This window comes from Cheilinus undulatus, linkage group 21 (genome assembly GCF_018320785.1).
Source record: "Cheilinus undulatus linkage group 21, ASM1832078v1, whole genome shotgun sequence".
Taxonomy (NCBI): domain Eukaryota; kingdom Metazoa; phylum Chordata; class Actinopteri; order Labriformes; family Labridae; genus Cheilinus; species Cheilinus undulatus.
Genome location: NC_054885.1, coordinates 20,007,506 through 20,020,594, shown reverse-complemented (window position 1 = coordinate 20,020,594; position 13,089 = coordinate 20,007,506). Strand labels below are relative to the sequence as shown.

General features: G+C 40.9%; 1 protein-coding gene across 1 annotated transcript in view; it reads right to left on the bottom strand.

The window, feature by feature from the left end:
* Window positions 1-13,089, bottom strand: part of plekhh3 (pleckstrin homology, MyTH4 and FERM domain containing H3) — a 44,180-nt gene that overhangs the window by 13,958 nt on the left and 17,133 nt on the right. The window contains exons 3-5 of the mRNA XM_041817427.1: window positions 9,959-10,053; window positions 4,393-4,575; window positions 2,972-3,129 (exon numbers count right to left, since the gene is read on the bottom strand). Of these exons, the coding sequence (XP_041673361.1) occupies window positions 2,972-3,129; window positions 4,393-4,575; window positions 9,959-10,053 (436 nt within the window). The remainder of the gene's footprint in view (window positions 1-2,971; window positions 3,130-4,392; window positions 4,576-9,958; window positions 10,054-13,089) is intronic.

The following is a 13,089-nucleotide window of genomic DNA, read 5'->3' as shown; positions in this document are numbered from 1 at the left end:
AAGTTGACACATTCTTCTGAAGTGCTGGGTGCACTCTGGTGACAAGCTGGTCTGTATGAAATGTGGGAAGGAGATGCTGCACTTTGGACCACATGGAGGGAGATATAGTATAACGACCTAGATAATGTCTGAACATGCATGCTTAGGACTATAGACTGTCTCCTATTCATTATGGACAATTCCTGAAAAACACCTGACATTTTTCCATCCAAAAGCTTGATTGGATGATTTATACCACTTAAAAAAGTGTGGTAGATATGAAAGCAGTGCAGAGTGATAGCAAGCTTGGCTTAACAATAGTACAACAAGGGAAATGGTGAACCAGTTGACCTGGCATTAAAGGTGAATGTCTGCTAACCACCCCCTGTGTCAATAAGAAATGGAAATAAAGTCATGAAGAGTGCTACATAACACTCTTAAAGAAAGTCAAAAAGTGCAATGTAGCTGCCATATTGTTGGGACGACCATGTAACTCCCTGTAGTCTTAGTTGGTTTTTAAAACAGCTGCTCTTCAACAAAAATAAGCAGTATACATAAAATAAAATGTATTATTTAAAGTAAATAAACCAATTAATAACAGGGCTTTTGCTTTTAAGAAGCAGCAAGGCTTGCTATTTTCCCTGTTCACTGGGAACATCCTAAGATGCGTTACAAGTCTGCACTAATTACCTAGTATTTTACGTGTGTAATTATCTAGTAATTGGTGGTAACTATCTTGTAATAAGTTGGCATTTTACCAAATACTAACTCAGAAATATGGTATATTAAGGAAATATTTATCTTGTAATAAAGTAGTTACCATCAATTCATTCCTTGTAGTGTGGCAATTCTCTGGTACTTAGGTGGTATTTTACCTAACCCTGACCCCCAAACCTTCCCTAACCCAAAAAATGACTTAAAATCATTTAATTAAGTGTACCAAAATAAAAAAAAAACCCTGGGAATTATCAAGCAACTTATACAGAAAATTACCATCTTATTTTAAAGAAATTACTTGGTAGAATACCACTTCATTGCCAGAGAATTACCACAGTATTACGAGCGTTAGGGTTATGGTAAAATAACATCTAATTATCAGAGAATTGCCACAGTTTTATGAGGACTTACTTGGCAATTAATATATTATAACAAGGCAAATACTTCCTTAATATTACTGAATTATTACTTAGTAAAATGCTAACTTATTACTACATAATACCCACCTTATTCTTCAGAAATTAATTAGATACTACTTATCATAAAATTACCAGGTAATTAGGGCCCACTAGCAGTTTTGTCCATTATTTATAACCCTGGGCACTTTAATGTAGTGGCTTGGAGTTAGTTATTCAGAAACAGCATCTACAATACACCTTTAAAAGATGTATCACCCACATATCACAATAAAAAAATACTACAAGCAAAGTAGGGATTTATCCAAACCACATTTCATGAGGTCAGAAAACGTTCTCATATTCTTTGAAAAACGTCATCTTTACAAACTAACCTACAGATGAAACAGTCCAGAGAGAGAGACATAAGTCAAGTATTAACCTCTGCCACTGACTCAGATGGAACTTTACCTGTAACATAGTTCAAGAGGATATACCTTCTTGAATAGAAAGTTAAAATTTTGTTAAGTTTACTCTTATACTTGTCAGTGATAAATGAGTTAGATACACCAAGTATCAAAAATCTAGGGTCAGCATTTATATTAAGAGACAGAATCTTGTTAATTTCTTTCCCTATTATCTGCCAGACCGGTTGTGCTTTTCTACAATACCACAGGCAATGTTTGAGACTACTGGTTTATATTTTACACTTTGGGCAGAGAGGAGATAAACTGAGGTTGGATTTATGTCGTAGGGAGGGACAAATGTGAGCTCTGTGTAGGATCATAAGTTGAATTGCATCTACTTTATTGTGGTTACAGACAGTGTTTGAGCACTTTCCAAGCATCATTCCAATGATAATCTCTGATATTTTTTGAAGAAAAGTAATCTCAACTCAGGTGTAACAAACTATGACCTTACTTTAAAAGTGGACATATTTAAAATAGAGCAATTCAACAGATCTTTAACGCATTTTTATTTTTTCGCATATGACCTTTAGTTGCAAGTCCAAGGCAAAAACTATAATCCCTGTTCTCCCATTTGTCTGCTGCTGAAACATGAATCAATGCTCTTAAGATAAGCAAGCAGGCCTGTCGAAACAATGGTGCCTCTGTTCATTCTCCCTTTAATTTTCATTGCAGCAGCTCTAATCTCACATTTGAGAGCGAAAATACCACACCTCTTTGAAAACGTGTGCCTGTGTTCAAAGGTGAAGGAGAGAGAGGAAGCAGTGAGAATGAGTGTTAGAGAGAGAAACACTGAGGAGAAGCCTACAGGAGGAAGAAGCCTAACAATGAATAAGGAGGTATTTTAAAGTACCCCACCATGTTTCTCCAGCATAAAAACTTGGTCCTTTCTGCCAGAACAGACTGAGGAGAGCAGATTAACCACTTTCTTTCAGATTAGAGACTCGGTGAGAGATTACAGAGACAGGAGGCCAGGCATAGGTCTGCTTATCTAGCTCTGCTGCTTCATGCCAAGCCCTCCTCTGCAAAATTGCCCCTCTTTATATGCAAGAGAAGGGTGACGCAAGACGACTCATCAGTCTGCTCAATAAGATTCCAACACTAAAAATACCTCACTTTCCTTTAACATGAGAGGCTAGAAAAAATTCTACAATCCAGTTTCCTGGAGTGCTCATGCTCTGGAAATCCTTTTCTTTCAAACTACCTCTCTGCTTCAGGTCTGTTATTATGTCCTGTCCACGTGTGGTGGCACACGATGAAGTCATTCAAAACAGAAAATCGAGTAGAGGAAACTTTGGACTCTCCTGGCCCCATGAGCCCTCACAGTTTCCATGGTAACAGAGGGAAGGAGGTGACGGGGGAGAGACCACAAACGTGTGTAAATGTTATTTGTGTGTGTGTTCTGTGGCCCACCTCGATGTCTCGAATCAGGAGCTGTGTTGGTGTTTCCACTGGTGCTTTGGTGTCGATGATTTTCTGGATGGCACATGCCCAGTGAACCGCCTCGTTGAAGTGCTTAGTGTACAACCTGTAGCAGTGCTTCCTCCCATACACTGTAATGCTCCAGTGGCCTTAGAGGAACACAGTAAAAATACACTTCATATTAAATTTAAACCACAGCTTCACATCTGATTGTTTTATTTTAAAAAAAAGGAGAAGAGAAGAATGAAATGTTCTCAGCACGGGACACCATGCATATGCATGACTCCCTCTCCCTGACTTCCTCTCTCGGTTTCACTGAAGACCAAAGGTCAGCAAGAGAGGAAACTCAGGCCACACCAACACCAAACAAGATAGTTATTCTACAGATGAGTTAGGACACAAGTGTTACACCCCTCCGTGAGCCTCCTTTTGGTCATCCTGCAATAAAGATGAAAAAAGGCATGCTTCCTCCTTGTGCAGAGGAAGTATTAGACATCGCATTCTGGTCTGATCCGCGGCCATGTGTTATCAAGCTTTCCTGCTACGTGACTTGGCACCACATCCTCCGTTGTTTAGGTTCTTGGTAAAGTACAAACCCAAACAAGGGAGGTTATAACATATTTGGACTAATATTGACCACTCTGGGCTTGATTACATTAACTCTGCTGTAATAAGCCAATCACACCAAAGATGGGACCCTTAAAAAGAGCTGAAATATGTTATTGAAACAGCCCAAAAGTAAATAGAGGAAGTCAGTGTTTCATGCAATTATTTTGTGACACATTTCACAGTGGCTTAGGAGGAACATAAAATAGTGAAACAAATAGAGAAGCACTTTTCTACCCAGGTAAGTCCCTTAAATATTCCGTGAGTGGGAACTGTATTTGAGGTTGAGTGTCTAGAAGGCAATGGAAATTTGCAGTGCTGTGGTGAAGCCACCAGGACACAACGGCCTTAGTGAGGACAGTCGGACAGACGGCAAAAAAAATACATGTTACAGTTAAACTGGCTCAAAAAGGACAAGTCATCCTTCTGTCTCTTCCCAAACAGCCAAGACTTTCCTCTTTTTTCTGCATGTCTTTTGTTTTCTTTCATTCCAGACAAAGAAGGGAGATGCCCGCGCTGATTACTCAGACGTGAGGGTTTTTGACCAAGCCACTCTCTAGATCAAACACAACTGGGGCTTCCCAAACTTACTCACCAATACAAAGTTCACGGGAAAAAAGAGACCACAAAAACGTCACTTTTTCATCAAAAAACCCATAACAAGTTCCCTAAGAATTTTGTAAAATGTCTGACCACTAAACCATATAGAGAATTAACAAAGAGGATCCTGGATTCTACAGAGATTTTAACTATGTAAACACGAGTATGAGTCAGCTATGCATCAGCCCCGTCTGTGTGCCCCTCACCCGTCTCTTTGTATGTCTGCTTGTCTGGCCAGATGACAGAGCATAGATTGGTGAGGACCAGTGTTCCCAGTCTGCGGGCTCCTTTTTCTGATCCACTGTAGTAGTCAAGAGAGTCCTGGCTCAGCACAAACCAGTACCGGCGCTGCTTGATCCAGTTGCCACGTACCTCCCGTAGTAGCCATCCTATTGCAATGATAAAAAGCACAAGTGGGTCTTATGAAAAACTTGTTTACGAAACAAAATATGCTTTTGTGCATTCTTAGAATTGGAAAATAATTCAATAAAATAAACGTATGCTTTATAGTTAAGGTCATCTAAATGAAAAATAAAAAACACAGGATTCAAATTATCAAATGCAAAAGCCCTTTGTTTGTAGTATTTTTGCCCTACTTTGAAGGAAACCAGAAATCTTTGGGTTTAGGACTGTTGGTAAAAAACAAAAATAGAAATCCCAAAAGGTCCCCTTGAGCTTGGACATTAAAAAAGATGTTTTTCATTGTTTTCTAAACATTTATGGTAAAATCAGGAACTAAAAAAATTAACACTTATTGATACTCCACATAGCAGTCTTCATCATCAGTGGATGACTGTTTGAAAGGTTTAGTTCATCTAGAGACACTCTCCAGCCTTCACTTTCTGTTTATAATCAGATGTGTTAATACTGATGGACATTCTTGATAAAGCATTTTTATGATATCAGAGAGGTCCTTGTGTATTGAATGCACCATATTAAGACTATCATAACACTTGTGAGGGCTGGGTAGGCACTTGGCCAGTCAGTGAGCTCCTTAACCACTACTGCCACACCAGGTCTTTACTAAGAATAATCCCCACAAGCTTGTAATTGTCCATAAAGTTTGCTGCACTCTGTATGTGACTGCCTTGTTGGGCAAAGCACTAAAGGATAAAAATACAGCCAGCTAATGGCACGGGCATTAAAGCCTGCGTGTAGCTTGGATAATTACCACTTTAGAGGTTGACAGAGTGAGAAAAGGGGAGAGAGAGCGAGAAAGAGAAATGTCCTGGAACAGTGTGAAACAAAGAGCAGACAAGCCTTCAGCCAGCTCATAGGCATGCTCACTGGTCCTGCCAGGCCTGGCTCTACTATGCAGGACTGCTGTTTTCCCAAACTCCTGAGGGACTGGAAAGACATCAGCAGCCCAGATCTACTTCTCCTAAACAGCAGCAAGCGTTTTCTTCCCCCCAAAAAATATGTGCAAATTGTTCCTAATAAACATCCAATTACAAAAAGGTTAAAAAAAGTAGTCTGGCAGATGTTTGTCCAGATGCTGCATGTAGAGAAGGACCTTATAGCATTGATGGGCCCTGATGGGGCTATTAAAGACCTGACAGTCAGTTGACTCTGTGCATGTGTTCTAATGATTTGGGATTTCCTTTTAAAGAGGGGTTTTAAAAGGAACAATTAAGCAATGGGTCTTAACTTCCTATCCTGTGAAAACTGCAATGGCGCCACACCAGCATCACAACTTCCTCTGTGGTCACAAAGCTGTGTGCCACCTGTTATCAAATACTCATTTTAACTCTGCATTTCTCCTTTTGCTCTTATTGTCTTCTGATTTAGTCTCTTTAACCCTATGTATCATCTCTATCTTGGTTTCTTAAGTAGTGCAAAGCTCCAGTTGCCTCACCACTACCCCAAAATAAAAATATACAGGAGGATGGGAGCAATTGATCAGCCTCTCAAAGCCATGTTTTCTGTTTGAGAATGGCACTATATGATATAAAAGGCAAGCATGAACCCACCATAATCCCACACCAGTAAAGCCCAAAGCAAAACCTTGAGGTAGTTAACACCACAACAGAGAGGGGCAGCTCCGAAACCCAATGTGAAATGGATAAATAAAAACCTTGAGATAAGTCAGGCTGAGCTCACTGATAGTCTGGATGTGGGACTGTGGATGCAGGCAAGCTGACTGCGTGAGAGATATGAGAAGGGTATTCCTGCTACGGAGACGCCTGTGTGATAGACACAGGACGTCCCACAGATGCTGCTCCTTTTGGGAACTCCAACCAGCACCATCAGGACAGGCTAAAAAGGAGAGAGACCAAAAGAGAAAGAGCAGCACTGGGACCCTCTGTACACCCCTCCCATGGTCCCCCATCTGGATCCCATCTCTGTGGCCTGCTAATGTCTCCCCTGGGGGCCACGGCTCGCCCTTAATTTGTTTCATTTGTGACCTCTAACCCCGTGCGCCCTGCCCCCTCTTACAAAGATTGAGCAAACAATCTCTCTCTGTGCATTTCCATCTTTTTACTGCGAGCCACTTCTCTGATTTCTGAATGTTTGTTTTACCAGTTTGTAAATCTTATGACAGGAAATAAGTGAAATGGCAGCAGAGATGCTGATGCCCAAAGACTCAACAATTTGCTAATTTTCTGATTTTAAAATGTTAACAACATAACGGAGCTTTTAAATTAAAAGAACTTCAAAGGTAATTCACAATTAAATAAAGTTGGGCCCAAACTTCACATTTACAATGAAAACAGTATGACTAAACTTTAATTCCCCTTTAGAAGTGTGGAAACCTGAGAAGCTTTGCAGTTGTAGTTCATTATATATGTAAATCATCTATAGACAAATATGTAAATATTTCTTGGAGTCACACCTCCATGGGTTTTATGTTTCATCCCCCATCACCAGTCTATATCTACAATGTCATGGCCTATTTTAGATACAGGGGCAGTATTAACCCTTTCTAGCCTCGGGATATCCTGCTGAAAAAAACATCAATACCAAACGAGGGGAAAGGCCATCATGGAGGAGCTTTAGAAAACATATCCCTGTGCTGCACACAAAGAGAAATGAGAGGGGTTATCTAATGCCCTGAGGTGTTTTACTGCTTTACTGTTATAGTTCACTCTGTTGAAGGATGTAGGCATGATTCACAGCTGAAATCCCATATGCAAGGCCGCCCATAAGGGGGGATACAGGGGAGATCTTTGTGGGGCCCATGGAGGTCAGCAAAATCATGGTCCATTGTAAAGTTAAGCTGTGATAACCATTTTTATGTTTTACCTGAATAAAAACCATTCTTTCAAATGCATTTATGCTGTAGTTTAAAGCCTTTTTGAGGAAGTAAACCCCTTGTATTAAAACCGAAGTGAATTACAGTTAAAACCAGCCAAAAAGGGCATAAAAAGTTGTGAATGGGGTAAAAGTGGCAAACATTGAGATAATAAAGGCATCAATAAGCTGAAAGTGGCAAGAACGGGCAGAGAAGTCGCAGAAGGGGTTCAATAAGTGACAAAATGGCATAGAAGTAGCAGAATGGCAGGAAACGGGGTGAAACAAGATTCAGAAGCGGCAAAAATGGGTGTAAGGGGGCAAAAATGAATTTAAAGTCTAAATTGGTTTAGATGTGTCAATAGAACAGGCAGAAAGTGGAAAATTTGGTTAAAAGTGGCAAAAATTGGCAGAAAGGGTCGAAAAAGGGGCAACAATTGCACGACAGTGGGAAAAAGGGCAGAACAAGTGCTGAAATAGGATTACAAAGTGGCAAAAACGAGTGTATGGAGGTATAAATGGGTTTAAAGTGGACAAAAAATTAGGCAGAAAGAGGCAAAAATTGATTAACCATGGCAAAGACAGGTGAAAAGTGTTAAATAAAGTGACAAAAATTGATCAAAAGTGGCAAAAAATTGGCAGAAAAAGGTTGTGAAATTGGATTTTAAAGGAGGCAAAAATGGTTTGGCAGTTGCAAAACTGGGAAAGAGTTTTATATGTGGCAAAATGGATAAAAATGTGGTAAAAATGTTTTTATCCATTCTCTTTTTATTAAGGTTCTTATGTTCTTACAACAATGGTGCATTGTTTACAGAATATAACCAGGACCCTTTTTTACAACTTGAAAATTAATAAACAAAACACAAACAGAGCAAGTATGACGTGCACATTACTCCAAAAAAAACAAACAAACAAACAAAAAAATTCCTGTGTTATCATGAAGGGCATAAGTCCATTTTTTCCAGAGGTAATATTCTCAAAACCTCCTTGTACCAATCACCCACTGAAGGACTGTCCTTAGAAATCCAGAATTTGCGAATAGCCTTTCTTGCTAAATATTAGAGAATTCTTAAGGGGTCTTTAAAGTGGCACAAATAAACAATTTTGAACACTATAATAGCCACACTTTACAGCTCCAAAATGAAGTAACTGTTAGCCAGGATGCTAGCTCCCATGCTACTGGTTGAACACACATACACCGACATGTCAGTAAATCATAACTGGGGAGGGCCCATTCTCTCAGTTTGTTGTATGGGCAGGTCCACCCAAAGAGTTGGCCGGGTCCATGACAATGAAATCTGTAGTCCAAAAGAAGAAGCAGCAGTTCTCTGTTTTGGAGGGAAACTCCTCTCTTTTTAGAGTGTGACATGAACAGTGAACGGACAGCAGTGAGGGAGGGGCAGTAGCCCAGAGTGCATAGTAACTGCTGTCAGAATTAGGCAATCTGACTGCCGCCATTCCAAACAGGACGTAACTTATCCAAGTGCTGGCATTTTACTGCTCCCCAAAAGTAGCAAGCCAAGGGGCAGGGGGGGGAGGAATTACACAGAAATATCTTATGAGATCATTCCTCAAAAGCATCAGACACCCAAGGTGGCGCCCCTGGTGCCTGTAGCCGTCCTAACATTAACACACAGGAGGAGGATGAGGGTGTTGGAGCAGTTGTGGGCCACATGTGGTCAGAGACAGTCATGACTGGGCAACAGCACAGCGCTGAGCTGAGACAGTAGTGATTAGGAGATAATGAGGGTAATATAAACTTGATTAATGAGATAAGGAGAGAAAACTCAGGCCAGGATAGGAAACACTTATTAATGGAAGGTCAAAGCTGAGGTCTGTTTACAGCCTTGATTCATCTGGATATTTTCATGATTAATCCACTGATGAAAAAACAAAAGCCAATGGGAAGTCTCAAATTATATGTCACCAATAGTCCAAACCACACAATGTATTCAAATTACAGATATAATTACTACAGCTGCGAATTTTTCATTCAACCAGCTGATTTTGGTGGATTATCTAAATCATGAATTAGAGGGCTGATTCACAATACCACAATACCAAGTCTGAATTTATCTCAATGAATAAAAATGCCTGCATTTTACATGCACTCATCAGAGTAAGTGTTCTGTTGCAGTGGTGAAAAAAAGCTTTATTTTCTTTGGATTCAAGAGGAAGATGTTGCAACAAGTTACAGCTTTAAAACTAGTTTATTCATCACACTTCATGTTATTATCACAGTACTGTAAATAGTATTGTGCATCTCATTTTTATCATGTACGGCAAGCCAACAGAAAAAAAAATAACTTGAGGTTGAAAATAATTAAATCATGATGGTATGATTCACATTTAGTTACCTATATTTAAGAGTGTAGAAACTCTTTTATTTGGAGTAACTTCTGTATTTTTCCACAGCGTGAGAAAGAAAAGATATCGCACTAAATCCAGTATAATTTAGCCCTAATTAATGGACTTTTTTGTTTCATCTCCATATTAAAAACACAGCAGGTGAATGCCCCCAGATAAAGGATAGTTACATACCTTTGACCAGCAGTTCAGACTCTTCCTCCAGGCCCATCTTATTCTTCTCAATGATCAGACTCTTCATCTCCTCTGAGCCGTCTGAGACAGCGTGTCTGTGTGGACAAACAGAAACAGAATGTAAATAACTAAGCCTCCCTCTCAGCTCAGGTCTTCCCCTGACTACTCCCTCCCATTGGATAGCTAATTGGCCAAGAGACACACAGTTGGCCCCACCATCATGTGACGCTGTGCCAACTACAAGTCTCTCTGATACCCCGTGGTGGGGGTCATGCAAGGGGGACTAGAAGAAGTGCCATGAATATCTGTCCTCCAGCGTTCTTCCACTTTCCCTCCCTAGCAGCACGCAGGCACACAAGCATACACCGAGACATACCACGCCACTGTGGACAGCTCGTCTCTCTTTTATCACTTTGGCCGTCCTGAGCCGAGCGGGCGACTGAAAATAAACGTGACAGAGCGACGCCGGCCTGACTCTCAGCCAGCCGGTCAGAGGAAGGCAGAAGGTTCAAGAGGTCACAGCTTTGGAAACATCAAAAACATCTGTGCATCAGCCGAACCGCTGCTCTTTTTCCACTTTAATGCCTCCTGATCATTTCTGCAGCTCTTCTTCCACAAAGTTGCTTTGGTATCTGATAAGCACTACTGGTGACACATCTACACTTTATTTTAAGCCATGGCTCATTTCCAGTAATTGTTTAGGGCAGGGGTGTCCAGACGTTTTCCACTGATGGCCACATACAAAAATATATAAGGACTACGTTAATATCCAAAAGGCAAGGCATGGCATTGATCAAGTCAGAAGCAGAACAGAGGATAAGCTGGGGTGGAGGAGGCTTGCTGGAGCAGCTTGCAGAAAGAGCGGCAGTGCGTGGCCAGGCAAGAGCAGTTTAAATGAGGCAACATGAGAGCAATTGTCCAATATTGGCTTAAAGCAAATCAGCTGGCTGTCAGCTGATGAGGGCTTGCATTGGATCAGCTGATAGGGGCAGAGCTTGACTCCGTGGCTTGTCTGTACTAACGGTACAAACTCAGTTTAATGGCTGACATAACAAATAGACAATAATTTTCAGGTTTTTGGGGATGCCAACCAGATTTCAGAGGCCCTGTTTGGCCCTTGCTGCCACTGGCTCCACCTCTGGAATATCATTGGTACTGCTATTTGCTGCTGAAACTCATCAGGGAGTTAGAAAACCAGATATTATTATTTTGATTGCCAATATTTTTACCATGTGCAGTGTTGTCTCAGTTTAGACACAAAAAAACACATCAATAAATTCTCCTTGTTGAGATGTTTGTTTACAGAATTAGTATGGTAACACCGTCTTGTGCTGAAACTATGAAGTACAATACAGTCAAGCACAAGCTCCGTGGGGCATATTTCGTTTTAATTCTAGAATAAGCTGCAGATCAAATTTGGACAGCAGGGTACATTTGGCACCCGGGCCATAGCTTGGACACCCCTGATTTAGAGGTTGCATATCTCCTCATTTATTTATCTAATTGCTCATTTATTTTCTCTATTTCCTGGGTCTATCCAGATTGTGAGGTATCAGTGAGGAGCCCCTCCTTCCTTCCTGACCTCCCCCTCTCAGGAAATTAATCGTGCCCTCTCTCCTTCCCGGGGGTTATTTGCCCTCTAGACACCTACTCCTTCAGCAGCTGATTTATGTCACTATTGATCCGATAATTCCGGAGGGTTCCTCCTTACGGAAGGCAGCAGTAATCAATGACTCTGAATATAGCCTTATCTACTTCAACTCAGCTTACAAGACTGCATAAGCCATTTCCTTTGTGTTTGTGTGCACTGACCTGATCCTGTCTTCACCAATGCTTATCAGGCTGACCTCTGTGACATCACTGAACCTATAGCACGTACAGGCAAACAATCATGTTCCTATATGAAAAGTATTTGCAGTTGTAGATTTAACCTTCTTGCATTAGTCTCTAGTTTCAGATAATGTCCAGACATGGTGAAACTCTATATCATTGGTCGGTGTTTCTGTGTGTATGTAAAGTGGTCCATGGCATCAGAAGTGAGCGCAAGACAGAGTCAGAATGGTGTTACTTTATACTCAGTCTGGCTCTTTTGGGACCTCTGATAGCCCGTGCATCCCAGGACCCCCACTTATAGACATTAAAATAAACACAGCAATGTGACGACGTCTCTTATTTAAGCTTGTTAATAACCCTTGCTACATAACGCAGACACACACGCAGACAGGCAGACAGGCAGAGATAGTCTGTATGTCACCCAAATAGGAGAGGGATTAGATTCATAGAAAAACTAGGCCCTGACTGGAGAGTTAAGCCTGTGGTACACAGCAGGGGTGTTTATGTTCGATGCCTTGGATTGTTGTGTGATGCTGCCCATACTGGGCCTGCATCCAAAATGCCAAAGAGAAAGAAAAAACAATAACTACACTTAAGGTGTAGACATGGTCGTATGTCTTGGAAAGGTTTCTTGTCTGCCTGCAGACTTCTAAGAACCCTGGATATTTTACCAATGCCCTGCCAACAGAAACCTGCTTTTCTGCCTTTTACTGTCTGCCCCAATCTTAAATCCCTAGATACTTCATATCTCAACATCACAGCTCCTCTTAGGGCTTTTGCGGAAAAGACAGAGGGTTTAAAAAAGGACAGGCTTAACTTCAAACCCAGGTTTTGACCTTCAGCCTGATCTTCAATAGCATTTGCAGATTCAGACTGACCATTGTCTTCACAATCCTGAGGTTAATATCGAAAAGAAACTCAACTTGTGACCAAGACATTGTAAATCAGTCCTCAGCACACCATTCATACATTTTTTGACAAAGCAAGGTCGTCTTTGATTGTGAATCCTGGTTTCAGGACTATCGTATCGTGTTTTACCACTGTCAAAGGGAGTTCCACAAGGTTCAATACTGGGTCCTGTTTTATTTACATTATTTCAGTCAGGAACACACTTGTCATACCATTTTATTTCAAAATAGATGGACAGTTTTACTTGGCAGAGAAGGTTCTGTTAAAAGATGCTCCCTGGGTTAGTCAAGCAGCAATAAAATTAGTTCAAAAGCATGTAATCCATAGTAGCATGAATCTAAATATGAGGGTGCAACAAGCCTCATTCTGTAAAGGAGGAGGCTGGGGTG